The following is a 20,529-nucleotide window of genomic DNA, read 5'->3' as shown; positions in this document are numbered from 1 at the left end:
GTTTCAAGTAATTGTCCTTACATGTCATGATAATAATCATGTAGAAGAAAATAGTGATATTAACAAATAACTCTAAATGCATTCTTTCAGAATAAGAATGAAGTAGCCCAAATTGTAAATGAGTTTACATTCTTAACCAATTCAAGTTTGTGTATAAATCAATGCAAAATCCACAGGGTAGAAATCTGTTATAAATACTGCAGCCACTGTTATACAAATGACCAAATCCTTCCCAATCCCAACAATCATAGTCAGAATTGGAGACAACAAAATTTCATAAGTTATTATCTTAATGAAGAACTTATTAAAAATACAATAGTAAAAATTTCAGAACTTATGCACTTGTATGCTAAAAATACACTACATATGTGTACAACTAAAAATACAAGTTCATAAGTTCACTAAAACGTCAATAACCAATAGTAATGCCTCATGCCCTTTTCTTGACATGGTGTTTGTCGAGTTTTGTACGCCGCTGCTTGAACATATGCAGGTAAAGTTTGAGCCATAGGAATGGATAAACTAGAAGAACAACCTGATTGAGAGAAATCGAACATAAATTAGAACAATAACTAATTCACAAAAGCGGATAAGTTACAAACAGACAAAGTAGAATTGAAATGAACAATGTCAGGGCACAACTAAGTTCACAGCACTAAATATTGGCACAACTATTTCCTTTTTTTTCATATATTTTTCTTCCTCGTGTAGAAAGTCTGACACTCTTAAGTGCACCAACACATCATTAGGGGTGCAACAACAATGCTTGTACAATACATGACTGCACGCATCTGACATATGGATTTAATTTTTTTGGCTCCAACAGAGCTGCAAATATTATGAATAATGAATTGTTTTTCTTAAATTTTCAATTCTATGCACAAATATGTTGTGTCTGTGTCCTCCAATTTTTAGAATATTATGTGTCTATGCCGTGTGACATGTCCATGTGAGTATCTATGCTTCATAGGTGATAATCAAATATTTGATCTACAGGACAAGCAAAAACTAAGAACTCATAACTAATGCCAACTACCATTTCATTTGAGGTTGTCTTATAGGTTTACTTGTAACAGCTAAGTTAACTAGTACAAGAGTGGATACTAAGAGCATCTCCAGCAGTAAATATAATCTTCATTCTTATTTAGATCTCACACATTATTTTATAATTTATTACAATTCTCCGTGAGATAAATTAAGAATAACATATACTTTTTCTCACAAAGACAAACATCATTCTTGTTTTTATTTGGGTCTCACAACATTACCGTTTTCCCACAACATCTATCTCTCTCCATACTTTTTGTTGGCCAAGAACAACAAAAAATTATTCTTATTTAAGAACAAAAATCAGAAAATAAGAATGACACGGTGGAGAACAGAATAAGAATGTTCTTATTCCGTTAAGAACAACTATGTGGTTGTTCTAAGATGCAAAACACACGCTACCACCTACTGAGTAGCATGGCTGAGGTGGGAAAGTGGCTCCAGAGAAGACTACTCTCGGCCTTTAGCAGTTAAATCAGGTTATAATATATCTAAGTAAATGTAAAACTTACCCGAAGGAAATCATAATAACTAAATGGGAGGCCAGAAAAGAAATCTGAATAAGTGTTCTTCTTCTTTACAATTGGAAGTGCCTGGTACATAAGCCACACTGCATGATATTGACTGATCAATTGCACTAGTTTATAATAATAATAGTAAGAGTAATAATATCAATTTCAAATTCATTCAGAAACAAAACTCAGATAGAGATTTGGATATATAAACTCACTTTCACCGGGACCTACTCCAATAGGGTACAGCACGATAAATGCAGTGTACCTAATTAAAAGATAAAGCATCAAGCTTATACTTGAAGAGAGTATAACACGAAACTAGAAAGAAAGAAAAAAGGAAAATACCTGAGATAGGTGATCCAAGAAGGACAATTTCCCGTGCAACTGAAAGCATAATGTGAATATCTAATGACCTGCACCAAAGATCGCATCTCAATCCTATTCAGAAAATTGTCGCGTTATATATGTATCATAATTTTCATGGATTACAAAGGTAACACACCATGTAAATCCTCATCAAATAAAAATATATCAAATGGAAGCTCCCAATTTCTACTATAAGGGAGGCTTAAGCGAAACGATTAGGAAAAGATGTAGAGATCAAGACTTTGTCAATAAATATGATTTATAATATAGCATTATGACAGCATTTTATCCATGTAATTGACTTCGCCTAGTGGGATTAAAGCTTGGTTGTTTCTCATATATGAGTAATGCTTTTAATTGGTCTAGTAACTCATAATTGTTTAAACAGCAAGGTCATGCAAGTAAGTTAAATGAACTACTCCAATCAAAAGAATAATTTACCTCACTTATGCTCCATGCAAGAAAAGTGATAAAAACCGAAGGTAACTCCTGAACCTACAGAAAGCATACAGCAGAAGTTCAAAGTTAATATATCTGTATCTGATTATCAATCACTGCATAAACAAGAGCTTATGAAAGTAGCCAGAAAAGCTTCAAATGGAATCATATACAATAAATGAGAAAAACAGAAACTATCTTATTTAAATTTAGACCAAAACATAAGAATTCAAAAGTGATGAAAGAACCTCATCAAGTTTTGCAACAACAGCAAGCAAAAAGTGGGTTCTTCCTCCCCATTGCATCAGAGGAAGCAATGCTCCACTAGGGACAAGGCCTGAAATTCGAACAATTGTGTATTTTAACACAATGCTTGTTAAATTAAAGTAATAATATGTTTGAATGTGAAACTAAACCCACCAATGGCTCCATGTATAACTTCCAAAAATGCAGCACATTGCAGAAAACCTTCAATGAAACGTTGAAGCATACCAATTATATAATAACAAAAAGAAGTTAAACCGAATTGAAAAACACATGGAACGTTAAGGTAACAATCATTTTACATTGTTTCATTTTTTTCCTTAATTGCATATGTTTTGAGAGTTTAGTCTTATTCCATTTGAATATTCGTTTTAGAATATGAACGAACATTTATTGTAATTTTTGCAAATAACTGTAGTTTGTTTGCGAGTTGAGTTTTGTAAGACAAATTAAATACTCGGGATTCCATCGCTCGGAAGCGTTCCCTTTCCACAATTGATTTAAGAAGCAATGTAGAGTAATGAGAGGAATAAAGAGACTTATTAAGTGGCCTGCGGAAGCATAAGACGTGTGGAGAGAGGAAGTGGAAAAAAGATTGTAGAGAATGTTAGTTAGGGAAACAGTCCTGTGAAAAGAAGAAAGAAGAGTAATATTATTATAATTTATAAGAATGAGAGAGTGTGTGGAAATAGCATCATATGAATAAAGAGTTAATGATGTTAGTAGTTACCATCCCAAGGCTTGAAGAGAGTTGTAAGAGAGAAGATAGAGTGTGGAAATATTTATTTTCTCCTTTTGGGATTGCCTCATCATATCTTTATGCTCAATACAATACTCTACTGTGCGCCACTAATAGGTACTAGCTACCTCATTTCCGAATCAAATACGAGTCATATGATTGGAGAGTATTTATATTAGGTTAATTATTATAAGAGTAAATTACACTGACATCCCTTGAGTTTTAGTGAAATTACACAAATCACCCCTCACTTTTCTACGCCTACACAAACCTCTAAGTTAAACAAAACATGATATATTATGAGGAAAAAATCCAAATAATATACAAATTAATATATCTTTATTATTTTTTGTTACAAAATGCATTAACAATTCTAAAAAGATATTGTTTATATCGCTCTTATACGATGTTGTAACGAACCAAAAATAATAACTTATTATAAATAAATATAAATTTGTATAACAAAAAGTAAAACAAAATTGCGTTTGCCGGGAGTCGAACCCGGGTCTATTGCTTGGAAGGCAATTATCCTAACCGTTGGACTACAAACGCTTTGAATGACTGTATAAATTAAACATAAAATAAGAAATAGATGACTAAAATAAAATGTTACTTCTTCAGAGTAGATAAAATATAGAGAGGATGGATGTAGAAGAAAAATAAATAATGTAGTGAAGTTGAGAGTAAAAGTGGATGTGAGATTAATTCAATGGAGTACAGTGGGGATAATTTTAGGGGAAATGTTGAGGTTGTTGGAGGTATTTATTGGATTAAATTAGAGTATATGGAATGTTTTAGGGTTGTTGGAGATATTTATTGGATTAAATTATAGTCAATTGGATATTTTAGAGTGGGAGGGGATGCTGCTTAGGTATAGAAGCCTCCACCAAACCATGTCATTCCATTTATCACCATGTACGTTGTCACATACTCAAATGTTATGATGCAATGAATTACATTGTATGATCATGGATTTAATATTAGACGGATAATGTAACTGTTTTTATATTGTCAATTTATCATATATTATTCATATGTTAATCATTATTGACAATCAAACAAAAATAATCTAAATTAATGGTGAATAATGTGTTATCAGTATTTACAGTGAAAGTGCACATATATTAAACTTTATGGCACTATGGTCATGTTGCATTAACCCAACCCCTCTTAGTTTTAAAATATATAGTTGTCCAGCCACACTATAAGTGTGGTTTAAAAATCAGAAAGAAGAAAAAAGTTATTTATGAAACAAGTGGTAAAATTTAAAGTTACTTTTCAGTATATGTTTAGGACTCAAACTATAATAACTTTGGGATCGACAGTAGTTATTAAATTAATATAATGCCTACAATTAGTTTAATTTCTTTCCAGAGAAAAATAAGGAATATATACTATCCCATATACTAGACGAAGTAGGTACTCTTTAGTACTGGATGGAGATAATAATATCAAATATAGATGAAATTATCAAGAATTTAAACTATTTTAAATAAATTAATTATAAAAATCATCAAACCTAATCTACCATATTTTATTATTGGAATCTCCAGGGCAAATATGACATTAACCCATTTCACAATCACACAATGATTCAGATAAACTCTAACTTAGAACAATTAGTTTTCATCTTTGATCGAGTCTTATGTTTTTGATTCTTGAGTAGCTCAACACCATCAAGCAATTGGTCCAGTGTGATTGGTTTAGCTTCCCTCACAACAAAAGAATGTGGTGAAACTTAAAAGTCTAGCGTGCATCATGTGTTTGTTCAATGATTTAGCAATGACAAGTGACATAATGATACTATAAGACCACAGGGGAGTGATTTAGCTTGAAGTAATTCCTTAAGGGAAAAAAGACAGAAATAAAATTACAGTGTTTTCAGGTCCAAGAAATCACCAAATGTGGAACCAATTGAAAAAAAGAACCATCATTGTATAAGCATGTTAATGAAACAAAGAACCACTGAATTGACAATGGTGTTTTCAATCATTCATGGCTATTCTTGGGTTTCACATGTGGCTAGATTCTTTCTGTATCGAAAATTGAATTGATAATATAGAAGTTTTATATATTGTTAATGTATTATTATTCACTATTTGTATTATGCTGTAACATACGTGAATGATTAATGTGTATAATTTTTTACTTAAGTTGTTCCCTTTTGATTTTTTAATAACTATTATTATTTTAAAATAAGAAAAAGACATGTGTCACGCTTTGATACATTGGATTTATCTAACGGATAAGGATTGAGGTAAGTTATTATGGGACTTAAAATGTGGTTAAGTTAGAGAATGAGGATCCTTCCTATTCTCACAAAGTCACAACTCGTTACCATGTCACTTGTCACTGCTCATTATTAGTGAGTGTTCTCTCAGGTTTATGCTTGTAAGTGTTAATGTTATTATTATTATTATTATTATTATATCATCATATCATAAAAACAAATCTTCTTGTGTTCAGTTTTATTTTCTCATTTCTTTCTTCTAGCATGTTTAGTTTTTCACACCCAAAACATTTGCAAGCTGGGTTTTTTCAGTTGTTGGTGCGATTTGGTTGTTATATCTAATGATGGGTCCTGTGAGAGGATTGAAAAAGAGAAAAAAGCAAGAGAAGAAGCATGATGAGAATGGTTCTTCTGCTTCTGGCTCCTCCTCTCAGAAAGAGGGTCCTTTGGATTGGTGGGATGAGTTCTCAAAGATTATGAATAATGGTATATTTTTTCTTTTCAGTTTCACTGTTTTTAATTCATGTCATGTTTTATATTTCATATAACTTTTGGTAGGTGGTGATGATTATTGGTGTGATTGTTTGGTCTTTCATTTGTTAAAATCTTTATTTTACATTGTTTAAGTTTTGCACTTTTGCTCCTAATCAAGACAATGCATTTTGGTATACAAACTAAGGATCCCTAATTTGACTTCAATGTTGACTTGTCATTCTTATCATGTTATCTTACCAATCAAGGAATCTTTAAATCTTTAATCACATTGTAAAATGGCTCTGTAATGAAGCATACACTTATTGGTGTATATCATTTGTTACATTTTGGATGTATACTTGAAATTCATGGGAGAGTATTACTTTTCTTCTTGCTGGAAAATTATTGTAGTCTCCCAGTGCCTTATCTAAATGCTCATGCTAATTGATTTTAATTTGCTTTTTTTTAATAAATAAAAGGAATCAAATGCAGCATAGATAAATATATGTTTTCCCTTTCAACTCCATCACCTAGTAAACAAATATCGTTAACCATGAGGTGATTCAGAAATTTATTATTATCGTTATGCTTAGGTTTTTGTTGATTATTATGCCTAAAAAAATTCATTATCCAAAATGCAAGTTACCACTAGTGTTAAACAGTAGTGGATGCACATGTTGTTTTGTGCATTGCTTTATGAAGTCCTTCTTTCCATCCATTAGGGTTCTTGTTTATAGGGTGGGGAACTGAAATTAATTGAACTAATGGTTTTGTACAGATTCTATAGGCAAGTTAATTTCAATATCCTTTTTTATTTAATACTTTAAAATAAGTATTTCAGGTTCTAAAGCCTGAAGTGTAACAAGATGGAATTTATAGCATAGATAAACTATTAGACTCACTGAATGAGATAAGCTATAGGAGAACACGCTTTACAAATCCTCATCTTGTCTATTATCAGCTATCCTGCCATAAAAAATCTTGTGATGGTTCATGTTATACCATTTGCCTTATGTTTATATTTACGGATTGGATTCCGTTCATTGGTTACTAAGCCTCTGTTAGGGGACATAATCTGGTGGGAAAGAAAATGGAAGGAGAATTAAAATGAGGAAGCAGAAGTAAGTGCAGTCAGCAAACAATTTATAAAATGCATAACTAACCTCAATATAGGGAATATTTATAGTGCAGCTCAGACTTTATTTTTATATCCATGCCGACAATAGATTGTCCAATACTGAGGTGAAGATAACTAATCATACCGTTCCAAATTATGGAAGTCCTATGACAAAGTTGTTGAAAATTTATTTGACATACACTTCTTTAGCAAAGCAATGGAGCTACTTCTTTCTGTTCTAGTGTTGCGGCCATGGTTTGATTGACTAGTTTCTAGGTTTAGTGCTTAGTGTTTAGTTTTCCCTATTAAGATAGTGCCAGAAACACTGTTGTTTAAGACTTGAAGTAAAGGAAAGTAGCTAAATGAGTTTGCTTTTTAAAGAATTTGAATGTTGATGGAAAATACCAAACAAATGTTGTGTTGATAGGGTGTACCGACTACTGAATGCTAACATGCTGTAGAATGAGAGAACATTCTTGACATGTTTAGTATTAGCTGATAAACTTTACCTTATACTATAAACATTGTCAGTTCATTTCCGTGTATCTTTTGGAAACAGTTCATCTTATTAACATATGATCAAGCTGTGAGATTTAATCCAATGCTATTATAATATTCCAGACTACATGTCCTGCAATCATATTTTGTTGGAATAACTTGATATTTAAATACAACCTCTGCACCTTGAGGAAGTTACAAACAGTATTAAATGTACAGAGCTTTTAATTTTTGTTTTATTTTTTTACTTTTGAACTAATGTTGTATTCCAGTTCAGATCAGTTAATAGCTCTGGTAGCTCAGTTTCATGGTTTTAGCTTGCGTCCTGTTTTTGATCAATATTGATTTGTTGCTTAAATTTAAATAATTGCAATTTATAATAAAAGAGCTTTTAGAAGTATGTCAAAATTTGCAAGTACTTTGTTTTTTCTAGAAGAATGAAGTCCCTTGAACATATAGAGTAGAGCCAAATTAACACAGAAGCTATTAACCATTGAAGTACACTATGATAGTAGAATAGTCGATCCACGATTATTAGTGAGAAGTTTTTTGCTTGTATAGGTGATAGCAAACATATAAATCTTGGCAACATTATCTATTGCTTGGCTGAAGGGGCTACACCCTTTCCAATTAGTTTAGTTTGATTACTTCTTGACCTGAAAGTGAGTCCAAAACAATATCTATATCTGATAGCTAAGTATGGACTATTAACATTTAGAATTTATATTTTGTATCCTTGGTAGGTCTTGGACAGTCTCCGTCAAAGGGTTTGGACAGCTTCCAATCTGTTTTTAAGATCTCCAGAAAGACGTTTGAGTACATATGTTCACTTGTTAAGGAAGATATGATGGCAAAAGCTATGAATTTCATATTTACAAGTGGCAAGCCAATGTCTTTACATGATCAAGTAGCTGTAGCATTGAGAAGACTAGGATCTGGTGACTCACTAGTCACAGTCGGTGATTCGTTTGGGCTAAACCACTCAACTGTTTCACAAGTCACTTGGCGATTTGTCGAATCCATGGAAGAACGAGGGCTTAAGCACCTCCATTGGCCCTCTACAGAATTGGAAATGAATGAAATCAAATCCAGATTTGAGAAAGTGCGCGGACTCCCCAATTGCTGCGGTGTAGTTGATGTTACTCACATCACAATGTGTCTACCTGCCACAGAACCTTCTAGTAAAGTGTGGCTTGATAATGAGAATAATCATAGCATGGTGTTGCAAGCAATAGTGGATCCCAACATGAGGTTCAGGGACATCGTCACTGGCTGGCCGGGTAAAATGAAGGATTGGTTGGTCTTCGAGAGTTCGAATTTCCACAAACTTTGCGATAGAGGAGAGAGGTTGAATGGTAAGGCATTACAGCTTTCTGCAGGATCAGAAATAAGGGAATATATAATTGGAGATTCAGGCTATCCTCTACTGCCATACCTCATTGTCCCATATGAAGGGAAAGAACTCCCAGAGCCTAGATCAGATTTTAACCGGCGGCATTTTGCAACGAGAATGGTGGCACAAAGGGCATTGGTGAGGCTGAAGGAAATGTGGAAAATCATTGAAGGATCGATGTGGAGACCTGACAAACACAGGTTGCCGAGGATTATTCTAGTATGTTGCTTACTTCACAACATTGTTATTGATATGGAAGATGATGTTCAGGATGAACTGTCTTTGTCTTACAATCATGACTCGGGTTACCATCAACTCATTTGCGGAACAACTTCAGATGTGAAGGGAGTATCACTAAGAGAAAAGTTATCTCTCTACTTGACTCAAAGGTTGCCTACATGATATTCTGTCCATTACTAGAACTTGGTAGCTGCAGAATTTATCTGAAGTCCCAAAAGTTTCTAAGAAAAGTTATCACATACTATAGTTCTTTTTGCATGATTCTAGACTGTAAGTAATTCTAATGGGATTTTACTGGTTGAATTTTGCAAGTTTACCAAATTATGCTGAGGTTAGTGGTAAACTCATGAGAACATCAATTTGTTGACAACTTTTAATTGTAAATTTGGAGTTTCTCCATCACAATTCATTGTTATGAATGTTTCATACTTTCATTGGTTTTTAGCTCCATCAAAAATTATTACCTGTTGCATTTTTTATTTTTTTTATTAGACATTGGAATTGACTCTGACATGTATTTATCAATATTAGTTTTTTGTGATAACTCATTTCCGTTTGGATTCTAAAATCCCATTGTTAGGATTTCTTTTGATCACATAGACACACCAAATTTACTTTCTACTATATCTCATATTTATACCTTATTTGTCTATACATTTAAGATAAAATACAAATTCCTAAACCACTTCAAAAGCTTTCTATTACTCAACCACTACTACCACTGACTATGCACAATACTATAGCACTGATGAGTGAATTAATCGCCATGAAGAGAGCTCAACCAAGAGACTAGTCTATTATATAAAAGAATCTTGTGGCTTAAATATAATATTGAGTTTGTTACCATACTCGGTGTATGACTTTTAACATTGCTGTCAATTATAGGGTTAGTGTCCACAACGGCTTTCACTTTGTCGATATTGGTCCAATGATAGTCATTTCTCTTTTAACGACTTCACTCAAATATCAATATTCAGTAATATATCTTAATCTAGTTCCTAGGTAGTCCTTTCAATGACATAACTTTCAATAAAAGATATCAATTTTCAGAACTTGAGCACATGAGGAGTATTCAGTCCAAAAGACTAACATATTGCATGGGAGAGCTTCATAACTTAAATATCGTATCAAGTTTGTTATGCTACTTAACATGGACTCCTATCGGCACATTTGGCTTGTTCTTATTTTCTCACCCCTTTTAAGCATGTGTACTGACTACTGATTAACATAGCTTCCACATGGTGATATTTTATCCCCCCGTCATTAATCTGCCAAGAACCTTCACCATCCAAAATTTGCATTCGTGATATTTTATCAGCACAGTTCTGAATATTCGTGATAAATACTCCAGCATAATTTGTTTCCAGGAAGAATACTCATAACAAGATAGTGGTGAGTCACAGTTTAGTAGATTTATACAGTTATTTCTTTATACCTACTACACAATACAAAGCCCTAAAGTAAGCTGAAGTTAAAGGTGATAAGCCAATGTTCGCTTTTGATATTTATAGCTTTACCTTTGAGGTGTAAGATAATGATAACAACTTCATAATATTTTTGTTTCTAACGACTTAAGTTTAAAAGGATAGAATACATATTGTTCAGCACATTTTTACATTCCAAAAATCAATATTCAATTGACCTTCCTTGACAAGTCACAACTCACAATGCATTCACCAGAATAACATCTAGTTTTGGATTAATATAACTTGTTTTTATCAGAAACTACCAAATCACAGCAAAATTTATAAAGAATGACACCTCTGAACTAAAACGAGAAGCACAATAATGTCTCCGTTGCTTCATGTTCTTGGACAACAATGTTGTCTCCAATCGTAAAAGTTATCCTTAACCACAACAACCCGACTTTTGTGCAGCCTGACCAGCCCCAGCTCCCTGATCTTGGTTGATTTTGATTGTTGTTGGCTGCAATTAAAATATCATGATACATTCAACTTCTTAGAGATACAAGAGGTTTCGGGTTGAGGGACAGTTAAGTATAACTGAACAAGTAAGAATGTGTCCATCTTTAGATTATTTAATAGATTAATATAGTAGTGCACTTTAGATTAAATTAAAAGTGGATGCAACTTTCAATTATTCGCTTTACAATCAAAGTTTTGAAGAAATTTTTTTTCCGTAACACATTAAACCAGTGAGAGGAAGTTCAAATACCTCCGCCTTGTTGTCAGTGTCAGCAAGCCTTTGTTTGATATCTCTTGCTATTGAGAAGAAAACTTCTTCCACATTTAGGTTTGTCTTTGCACTCTGAAATAGAACATTTCTCATGAGCATGATAACATACAAGTTAATGGAATGTCCACATTCTCAAGCATGTGTCACTTACGGTTTCAAAGAATTTGATTCCGTACTCATCAGCTAGTGCTTGGCCCTTGGATGTTGGCACAGCCTAAAGTGAATGGCAAAGATATATAATCAAAAACATATAAAATCAGAACAACATATCTAAATGCAGACATACTAGGTCTATTGATGGCCGATAGGTGCCAAATCAGAACTTAGCCCCCTTCAAACCTCGCCACCAAACCAACAAAAAATGTCTCATTCATTCACGATATGGTTTCTCTAACATCCATAATGATCAATTCAACTACCGGTAAACCATGTGTAACAATGATGGAAGTACATTTGCTTTCATAACAGTAATGGTTCATTTTTAAGCCCCTCTGGTCTTAGCTCTGTAACTATTCAGAATCAAATTTGTGTTTCGAGAAAGGACTTTGATTTGCTCATGTAACCCCACTCAAAAAGAGGGCGGAAAGTAAAGAAAGGATTTCAAATGTTCAATCAACAACACCAACAAAGTAAGCATACCCTTTTGCTTTCATCCATGTCAGCTTTGTTCCCCACCAGTATTTTGTTAACATTGTCCGAAGCATGTTGCTCAATGTTGCGAATCCAATTCCTGATGTCTGAAATTAGCACAAGCCGAGTAAATAATCAGGATGGAAAAACCATTGAAGTTTAAAGAATTTGCACAGAACTATAAATTTCAAACTTAAGCAACAGCTCGGAACTTACTGTTAAATGATGCTTCATCAGTAACATCATAGACTAACAATATGCCCATAGCACCACGATAGTAAGCTGGGAAAAAAGACACCGGTTTTAGGAACGACAAATAGAATAAAATAACTTAACAAATTCTCGCCCTCGTGCAAAATTTAGAAAACAAAGAACAATGAAAGAGTTCTAGAGTAACATGACCGGAAAGAACCCTCAACTGATAAAGGACAGGTGTATCTAGAGTTTAACTTGGGACGGGTCAAAAACAAAGGAACCGACAGTAAAGTTCATCTTATGTATAACTTAAATAAGGATAAAGCACCTCTAAAGAGAGCATATGTGTATAGTGAGCAACTAAGAGTGTATTCAGGATTATTGAAATTTTGGGTGGATATACCCTTACTTGCTCACTTTACACACATAATCACTTCAGAAGAACTTTTCCCCTTAAATAAAGGCTCACTAGCATCTAAACATCAATAATTGATCAAACATTAACACAAGAAAAATCACTGGGAATATGCTCCTATAAACTTTTTAAACGTTGTATTCTACAGGCTTGGCAATGGAAGCAATGAAGATCAAACCAAAGAGCAAGAAAGTATTTAGGCTTGGGAATGAGATATAAGTTTAGGGATTCAAATTTTGTCTTAATCTATGGGAGATATAGAACTGTCAACTGCCAACATAATCCGGCACATGAGATCTGATACAATAACAATTATAGTATTTCTCGGTGCTTGCTTCCTCTTTCTATCATATCACTCTTTTCTCTACATTTTCTATGTTTATTATATTTTTTTTTTTCCTTTTTATCTCTACTTTTAGTCCTACATCATCAGGATTTGCAAGAAAGCACACCCTATTGTGGAGCATCGCATGTCTATTTGTCACATATAATAACACTGAAACCAATATGATAGTACATGTAAGGATCATAATAAACCTTACCAGTTGTAATTGTCCGAAACCGCTCCTGACCTGCAGTATCCCAAATTTGGAGCTTGATCCGTTTTCCATCAAGCTCAATGGTTCTAATCTTAAAATCAATGCTGCATCAGGAACGCCTTTGATGTTAGAGAAACTTCAGGCAAACAACATTATAATTTTTTATTCCTAAATCATAAAAACGTACCCTATGGTTGTGATGAAACTAGTAGTGAAAGAACCGTCAGAGAATCGCAGAAGGATGCAACTTTTTCCAACACCTGCAAAACACACGTCAAAGGTTATTTATGGTAGACCTGGGTATGATGTATTGTTGTACACAAGCAACACAACTGTTCTAGTGTGGCCTTTTAAAAGGGTACTAAGATACTTATAAATTATAATCAACAACAACAATAACCAATTCTTAGTCCCACTAGGTTGTGGGGTTGGCTACGTGAATGAAACAACCTCATAGTGCTGTCGTAAATTATGTCCATTGACAAGTTACATAAGGACATGGCGGAAGAAACTATGACATATTGATGATCATCTATGATCTTGTAATGAAAAAAATGAAGGCACCGTAAAGATTTAATGTCAAACATTAACCAATACCATTTCTTCTTTTTAGGGTGAATGGTGGAAATAGGATAAAAGGTGTGCATTTTACCATATACAAGCAAACAAAACACAAGAGCATCTTTAGAATCAAACTATTAATGGATCACATAGGAGCTTAAGACAGATTTACTGAACAATGTCAATGAAGATCAGCACGAAATTAAAATTCAACCTCTCGACATCATAATTACAAAGAGAATGATTCAAATATAGTTCATTAAGTTATACTAACATGAAAAATTCATACATTTCACAATTTACAACAAACCTCAACTTAAAGAATAGATGTTCATTACATTTGTCACAAATTGCAAATTCAACAATTTGAGATTAAAAAAATTGATAAAAAGGAACTACGGATAAAAATTCGTCAATATGAAAGAACATTTTATTACTACATAATTTCTCTGAAAATTAAAACTCAGAACATTTTCAAACGAAAAAAACAAGAGAGAGAGAAAGATATATAAGTTAACACATACCACTGTCACCGATTAAGAGAAGCTTGATGAGGTAATCGTAATCAGCACGCGCCCTTGCCGGTGGAGTAGCCATTAACTTTCAACTTTTTTGTTCTTTCCTTAATGTATGAATCTAATGCAACACTCACACGTAAATTGTATTCCCTCTCTAACTGCACAAAAAAGAGAAATTGCAAATAAACAAAAAATGAAGGAAACGGAAACGGGAGACAGAGATCTCAGATCTCAGAAGTGAAGGAGCATGCACAAATTACAGAGAAAAAAAGGGTGTTTTTTTGTCTGTTTTTTTTTTCTTTCTAATTTTGATGTTAAAAAATAGTAATGAAGAAAAAATAGAAAAAAGGGAAAGAGCATAACAGTAGGAGTAGGAGAGAAGGTGGAAGTGTTTACAACCTAGTACTTTGAAGCATCCCCGACAATTGTGGCTTCCTAAACTCAATTCTCAATTTTTTTGTCTATCTTTTCACCTTTTCTTTGTTGCTCGTGTTTGCATGCTGGCAGTGACAGGCATCTCCACCAGTATAACGACGACAACAACAGACAGCGAGTATCTTTGAAAAATTATAATTAATGGGCAAGATATTTCTTAATTCTAACTAGGAAATTAATCTCTTTTAATATATATAATTCAAGAATCAAATTATTTATCTTTTCTTCAACAAGGAGAAATCTATTTTATCTCACGTCTAATGTTTCCTATACTTATTTTATAAAACTATAAAAAAAATTGTTCTTTTATGATATTTATTTTAAGGTAATTCTTTAATGGACTGTAAAATATTGTCTTATTATATTCTGGGTAAAATGACAAGCCTTTCAGAAATTATAATCTGTTATCTTTCAATTTCATTTAATGTATTGTGGTTAAATAACAAACCTTTCGCAACATAAAACATGACATGGTAAATTTGATTGCTTAATTAAGCTGTTAGTACTTAGTACTATGTAAATTGTTCATATCTTCTACCGGACACTATCCTATAAACAAAGCTGTTCAGATCAATTTTTTAATACATTTATATTTTCATATACTTGAACTTGGTATATCAATTTATTGTAATAACCTTTATTGAGTACTGAATTTTAAAATATTTTAGTTTAGTATGATGTGTCACCCTTAATTGTAATAGAAATTAGCATACCTTATGATTGATGGTAAATTAGTATGCCTTATGATTAAAACAATAATGTTACATTAAAAATTAGCATATTTGTGAATGAACATTTTCATTTATCAATTTCCAATGCAAATTTACCACTTTTGAGTAAATTAAATATGTTTTTAATCTGAAATTTTTTTATGTCCCTTGTTTTAATTTTGGTAAATTAGTATGCGACAAAATATAAGAACTATTTTTTATAAAATAAATTATGTTAAATCAATTACTTTAATACAAAACATAAAAGATAGGACTATTCTATATTTCTCCGCAACTTTTGATTTTTTTATAGTTAATATGTGTTTTAAGAAGTGAAAGGCACATATTATCATATATAATAAATAGACATGTTGTACATCCTCAAATATGTTTTTTCTTATAAGAAAACTAGATAGAAAATTTTGTTTGGGCTACAAATTAATATATAAAAAGAGGTTGATGAACCAACATAAGTTTTACTTGTGGAATGTAAGGATTACAGCTAAAGTTGAGAGAAAATGACAATACAAAGTTTTAGGGATTATTAAATAGTGAAAATTGAATGGAGATGAGTATAACAACTTCAATCAAAGGGCGTTGGAATAAGGGTTTGGGGAGGTACATGGAAGTGTTGATGATACGTGGAAGGAGATGACCAAATGCATTAGGAAGATAACAAAGGAGATATTAGGTGAATATAGAGGTTGTGATCCAAATGGTAAAAAATTGTGGTGGTGAGACAAAGGTGTCAGAGACAAAATTAAGGTAAAACCAAAATGTTATAAATCATGGTCATTATGTAAGAATTCTGAAAGTTGTGAAAAATACAAGATAATTAAGACATGGAGCCGGAAAGCGGTAAGCAAAACTAAATATAAAGTGTATGATGGGTTATACAAATCTCCAAGTACCAAGTGATGAGAAAGAAGTGTTCACAAACTTACACAGATGGTAGGAAAAGAAAAACAATAGACTTTTACCAAATAAAATACATTGAAGACGAAATAGAAAATGGCTTAGTGAGGGACAACTATGTGAAGGAACACTAGGATAATTATTTTCATAGGTTTTTCAATTAGGGATACAAATTTTTACTTTATGATAAGCTACACACAAAAAGAATAGTCAAAATTATATTGTCCAAGAATTCTAAAGTTTGAGGAGGAATAAGCTTTGAAAAAATGATGAAGAACGACAAAGCGATTAAACCATATAGTATACGTTATTGAGGCATGAAAATTTCTATGAGGGGAGACAATACATGTTTTTTGTGGATGATAATCTTAGTGGAATACTGGATATGAGAATAAAGATAATGTGTATGAAGTATAAGTTTAACAAGAGATAACAAACTCTAATGTATAAGTAAGTATTGATGATCATATCATACCACTAACCATTATGTTAGTTATCTTGAGTCAACCATATAAGACGATGAGAAAATTGAAAGGGATGTGAACCACAAGATTCAAATGAGTTGGATCGAATTAGATAATGTTTACGATGTCATATGTGATAACACATATTACTCAAACTAAGTAGGAAGTTTTATGACATGATAAAATATTTTTAAATAATATTTTTGATAAAATATTTTTAAGAGTGTAACAATAGCTATGTAATGTTAATGTAAATATTTATATAGAAATAATACATTATTTATTTATATTACTTATATTTAAAGGTTAATAATAACTAAATATTAATAATGAATAATATAATGACAATGTAAAAAATATTATACTATTAGTGTATGAACTATATACTATATAATAATAATATTTTGAAAAATGTAAAACATAGTAAAATATAATGGTTTTTGAATTTGGTGGAAAAAGATAATTTCAATTTTCAAGGCTTCACCGCGAAATATGAACAAATTGTCCATTTGGGCGCGCAATGAAAACTGAGCTCCAAAAGAAAAGATTTAAAATTTCAAACTTACGTTTTGAAATAAGATTGCATCTGAACCGTCCATTATCGGAGTCCTCAAATACGTTTCAACGGGTAAGGGAATCACCAACGAATAACCACGTCATCGATCCGCATCAAACCCCATCAGCCAATAAAAACACAAACCCATCTTATATATTAATCCCTTCCAGCATCAAACCAAAACACAAAACTCGCTCGCTATTCCAATCCCAAATCGAAATAAATCCTAATATTTCGTTTCCCTCAAATTCTCCAATTTCGTAATGGCACCAAAGGCAGAGAAGAAGCTAGCGGAGAAGAAACCCGCAGAGGAGAAGAAATCCACCGTTGCTGAGAAGTCACCACCGGTAGAGAAGAAGCCAAAGGCGGTTAAGAAACTTCCCAAGGAAGGTGGCGCCGCCGGTGAAAAGAAGAAGAAGAAGAGTAAGAAGAGCGTAGAAACATACAAGATCTACATATTCAAGGTTCTGAAGCAGGTTCATCCTGACATTGGTATAAGCTCCAAGGCCATGGGAATAATGAACAGTTTCATCAACGATATCTTCGAGAAGCTTGCTCAGGAATCTTCTAGACTCGCTCGCTATAACAAGAAGCCAACCATTACCTCAAGGGAGATTCAAACTGCTGTGAGACTCGTGTTGCCAGGTGAATTGGCTAAACATGCTGTTTCTGAAGGAACTAAGGCTGTTACCAAGTTTACAAGTTCTTAGATCTATGATCCTGTTTTTATTTTATTTTCTTTAGATCTGTGTTTAGATTTCAATTTATGTTTGTAATTCGATGATGAGTTAGATATCAATTTACAAATGAAGTTTGTTATAATACGCTACTAGCACTTGTTCAGATGTTCTTATGGATGGAGAATTGTTTTGTGGATTATTATATGATTAGTTTCAGATGTATTTGTAGTTCAAATCTCACAAAACACTTCGTTAAAATCACAAAGGAACTTCTTAAAAGTTAAAAGTAAAGTCCTTACATACTGATTATATATACCGGTTTAAAATATCAAATCACAACATCTCCGCTACTTGGATTTTTTCAGCTATAATCTGATTTAGTATCACATTGGCTGGATTCTCATGGGTAGATTGTTGTCTCTTGTAACCACAAAGACTAGATTCCGTTACTTACTAATTAGATGTTTTCAACGTAGGAGACGCTGGATTCCATTAGTTCGATGTTGTTGTTAACAATATCAGAGCTGTTGAATTGTGCTATTGGAATGTGGTTTTTGAGCACGCCTTGTGTGAAGGGAATTATTGTGCGGTTTGTCTTGCCGAAGAGTGAGCCAGAAATCGGGATTCTCTGAAGTTTTGGACTTTGCCTGTGCAGGTTTATAGATTTATTTTAGCAGATTCTGTAGGGGTCTGCTTCAATAGGCCTTAGTAAAAGAAGCAAGCAAAAGATTTAGATTTTATGAGCTTTGTAAGTTGGCGATTCGAGGACTCAGGGAGTGGTTGGCTCCTATTCTTTCTCTGCTTTTTTAAGATTTGAAGTTCTCTTTCTTCACTTTTCATCGGGCTTTCAACTTTTTCATTCCAGGACCAAAATTTTATCCTGTACAAATTTAACGTAATTTTTAGACTCGATAGAAATGCCTAAATTTTTAACAAGGAAACAAGTATTGATGATATTGTTGATTAAATCAAACTCCAAGTCTTAACTATGGATCAAAGGAGAAGACAATTGTTTCAATAGTCTTGGTCTGAATGGAACTCTAATCTTGTTTTATGTTAGCCATACTATTGTAGTTTTAAATCAAATTAGACTTGAACTCTGCCTTCTTATATCGCTCAAGTATGAAGCTGATGCCATTTGGGTAGTTGCTCTGCGGAGAAAATTTGTGGCCTTGGGGGAGGGGATTGCATAGGATTTAGTAGGCTGTGTGCTCTTTTAAGCTTTCTACCTTGCTGTTAGGCTGGCCTGTTTATATTTTTCTGCTACTGTTAAGACTCTTGATGGTAGACCTTTGTATGAAATTTTATTTATTAAAGTAAATCAGAGTTTTATTGTTTGGTTGATAGTTAGATTTTAGAGGAGAACCTGTATCCAAAAATAAAACTGAAACAAAAATGGAGTAGAGTCGAAAATCTTAAAACAAGCTGTTTTAAATCATTCATTGAAAATCCTAAAAGGACATAATACAATCCACATTACATTACTTCCAAAGCACCAAATTTCACACTTCAGAGTACAGCTAATGACTAATATAGTAAGAAATAAACATTAATCCTAAAACTAAAACTCATCAAGCAGCTTTCCTAGGTGACTTAGTAGCCTTAGATGGAGATTTTGGTTCTTTAGCAGCAACAACCTTTTCATTCTTCTTTGGCAACAAAACTGGGTTAATATTAGGAATAACACCACCATGTGCAATAGTAACACCAGAAAGCAATTTCCCAAGCTCTTCATCATTCCTCACTGCTAACAAAACATGCCTTGGGATAATTCTATTCTTCTTGTTATCACGAGCAGCATTTCCAGCCAACTCCAAAACCTGTATCCAAACACATTATTAACATACAATAACCAAATTAAACCTAAATCTGTGAAATTAACTTTCTCAATTTCAAAAGTTACCTCGGCGGCGAGATATTCGAGAACGGCGGCGAGGTAAACGGGAGCACCAGTTCCAACACGTTGAGCGTATCTTCCTTTCTTTAAGTAACGTCCGATTCTTCCAACGGGGAATTGAAGACCAGCTCTGATGGATCTCGTCACGGACTTCTTCCTTGGACCACCGCCTTTCCTTCCTCCGGCACCTTTCTTCGATTTTCCGCTGGTGGCATCCATTGAAGCCAAATAAGCTTAGAGACTTTTTGTGCTTAGAGAGAGAAAGAAGAGAGAGAGAGAGAGAGAGAGAGAGAGAGAGAGAGGTTTGGTGAGAGAGATACGTTGGCATGGGATGGGTTTATGTAGATTTGGAAAGTGAGAGAGGACTGTGCTGAGAAATGTATGGGAATGGATTGTGGACGTTAGATTTTATTAATCAACGGTTGTGACGTGTTTGTGTGTTGATCCGTGTGACTCATACATGGACCAATGGAGGAAATGTGATTATAAAAATATTT

The 20,529-nt window shown here is 33.2% G+C and overlaps 5 protein-coding genes and 1 non-coding gene across 11 annotated transcripts; 2 read left to right on the top strand and 4 right to left on the bottom strand.

Moving 5' to 3' along the window:
• On the bottom strand, window positions 265-3,478 carry LOC109363351 (very-long-chain (3R)-3-hydroxyacyl-CoA dehydratase 2-like). The gene is made up of 9 exons (XM_019609589.1): window positions 3,361-3,478; window positions 3,170-3,255; window positions 2,787-2,834; window positions 2,615-2,703; window positions 2,370-2,423; window positions 1,908-1,975; window positions 1,778-1,827; window positions 1,560-1,657; window positions 265-535 (listed from the first exon to the last, which is right to left on the bottom strand). The coding sequence occupies exons 1-9, from the start codon at window positions 3,441-3,443 to the stop codon at window positions 431-433; spliced, it is 681 nt and encodes a 226-aa protein (XP_019465134.1). The 5' UTR covers window positions 3,444-3,478; the 3' UTR covers window positions 265-430.
• On the bottom strand, window positions 3,850-3,921 carry TRNAG-UCC. The gene has a single exon. It is a non-coding gene; the product is annotated as a tRNA-Gly (tRNA).
• On the top strand, window positions 5,691-9,747 carry LOC109325252 (putative nuclease HARBI1). Of its 2 annotated transcripts, none has more exons than XM_019557498.1 (3): window positions 5,691-5,760; window positions 5,912-6,085; window positions 8,432-9,747. In XM_019557498.1, the coding sequence occupies exons 2-3, from the start codon at window positions 5,941-5,943 to the stop codon at window positions 9,481-9,483; spliced, it is 1,197 nt and encodes a 398-aa protein (XP_019413043.1). In that variant the 5' UTR covers window positions 5,691-5,760; window positions 5,912-5,940; the 3' UTR covers window positions 9,484-9,747. The 2 variants fall into 2 exon arrangements, with proteins under 2 accessions (XP_019413043.1, XP_019413042.1); XM_019557497.1 differs by having other exon boundaries at window positions 5,703-5,760; window positions 5,935-6,085.
• Window positions 10,857-14,883, bottom strand: LOC109325256 (ras-related protein RABE1c-like). Of its 5 annotated transcripts, none has more exons than XM_019557505.1 (9): window positions 14,775-14,883; window positions 14,382-14,533; window positions 13,484-13,556; window positions 13,300-13,400; window positions 12,364-12,429; window positions 12,157-12,254; window positions 11,669-11,731; window positions 11,497-11,589; window positions 10,857-11,247 (listed from the first exon to the last, which is right to left on the bottom strand). In XM_019557505.1, the coding sequence occupies exons 2-9, from the start codon at window positions 14,452-14,454 to the stop codon at window positions 11,170-11,172; spliced, it is 645 nt and encodes a 214-aa protein (XP_019413050.1). In that variant the 5' UTR covers window positions 14,455-14,533; window positions 14,775-14,883; the 3' UTR covers window positions 10,857-11,169. The 5 variants fall into 5 exon arrangements, with proteins under 5 accessions (XP_019413050.1, XP_019413054.1, XP_019413052.1 ...); XM_019557509.1 differs by having other exon boundaries at window positions 14,382-14,504; window positions 14,775-14,869; XM_019557507.1 differs by having other exon boundaries at window positions 14,382-14,529; window positions 14,775-14,865.
• Window positions 17,631-18,288, top strand: LOC109325258 (probable histone H2B.1). Its single transcript, XM_019557511.1, has one exon. The coding sequence runs from the start codon at window positions 17,719-17,721 to the stop codon at window positions 18,163-18,165; it is 447 nt and encodes a 148-aa protein (XP_019413056.1). The 5' UTR covers window positions 17,631-17,718; the 3' UTR covers window positions 18,166-18,288.
• On the bottom strand, window positions 19,676-20,326 carry LOC109325257 (probable histone H2A.1). Its single transcript, XM_019557510.1, has 2 exons — window positions 20,039-20,326; window positions 19,676-19,955 (listed from the first exon to the last, which is right to left on the bottom strand). Exons 1-2 carry the CDS (start codon window positions 20,249-20,251, stop codon window positions 19,707-19,709), a joined length of 462 nt encoding a protein of 153 aa, XP_019413055.1. The 5' UTR covers window positions 20,252-20,326; the 3' UTR covers window positions 19,676-19,706.

The sequence above is a fragment of the Lupinus angustifolius genome, chromosome LG13 (assembly GCF_001865875.1).
Source record: "Lupinus angustifolius cultivar Tanjil chromosome LG13, LupAngTanjil_v1.0, whole genome shotgun sequence".
Taxonomy (NCBI): Eukaryota; Viridiplantae; Streptophyta; class Magnoliopsida; order Fabales; family Fabaceae; genus Lupinus; species Lupinus angustifolius.
This window is presented reverse-complemented; position numbering and strand designations above follow the sequence as displayed.

Coding starts and splice junctions, on each gene's coding strand:
- LOC109363351 (XM_019609589.1), bottom strand. CDS start 3,443: ATGATGAGGCAATCCCAAAAGGAGAAAATAAATATTTCCACACTCTAT. Junction 3,256..3,360: donor TCTCTTCAAGCCTTGGGATG/GTAACTACTAAC, acceptor TTCTTTTCACAG/GACTGTTTCCCTAACTAACA. Junction 536..1,559: donor GTTATTATGATTTCCTTCGG/GTAAGTTTTACA, acceptor TCTCTCAATCAG/GTTGTTCTTCTAGTTTATCC.
- LOC109325252 (XM_019557497.1), top strand. Junction 6,086..8,431: donor CTCAAAGATTATGAATAATG/GTATATTTTTTC, acceptor TATCCTTGGTAG/GTCTTGGACAGTCTCCGTCA.
- LOC109325256 (XM_019557505.1), bottom strand. CDS start 14,454: ATGGCTACTCCACCGGCAAGGGCGCGTGCTGATTACGATTACCTCATC. Junction 12,255..12,363: donor TGATGAAGCATCATTTAACA/GTAAGTTCCGAG, acceptor TGCTAATTTCAG/ACATCAGGAATTGGATTCGC. Junction 11,732..12,156: donor ACATGGATGAAAGCAAAAGG/GTATGCTTACTT, acceptor CATTCACTTTAG/GCTGTGCCAACATCCAAGGG.
- LOC109325258 (XM_019557511.1), top strand. CDS start 17,719: ATGGCACCAAAGGCAGAGAAGAAGCTAGCGGAGAAGAAACCCGCAGAG.
- LOC109325257 (XM_019557510.1), bottom strand. CDS start 20,251: ATGGATGCCACCAGCGGAAAATCGAAGAAAGGTGCCGGAGGAAGGAAA. Junction 19,956..20,038: donor TCGAATATCTCGCCGCCGAG/GTAACTTTTGAA, acceptor GTTTGGATACAG/GTTTTGGAGTTGGCTGGAAA.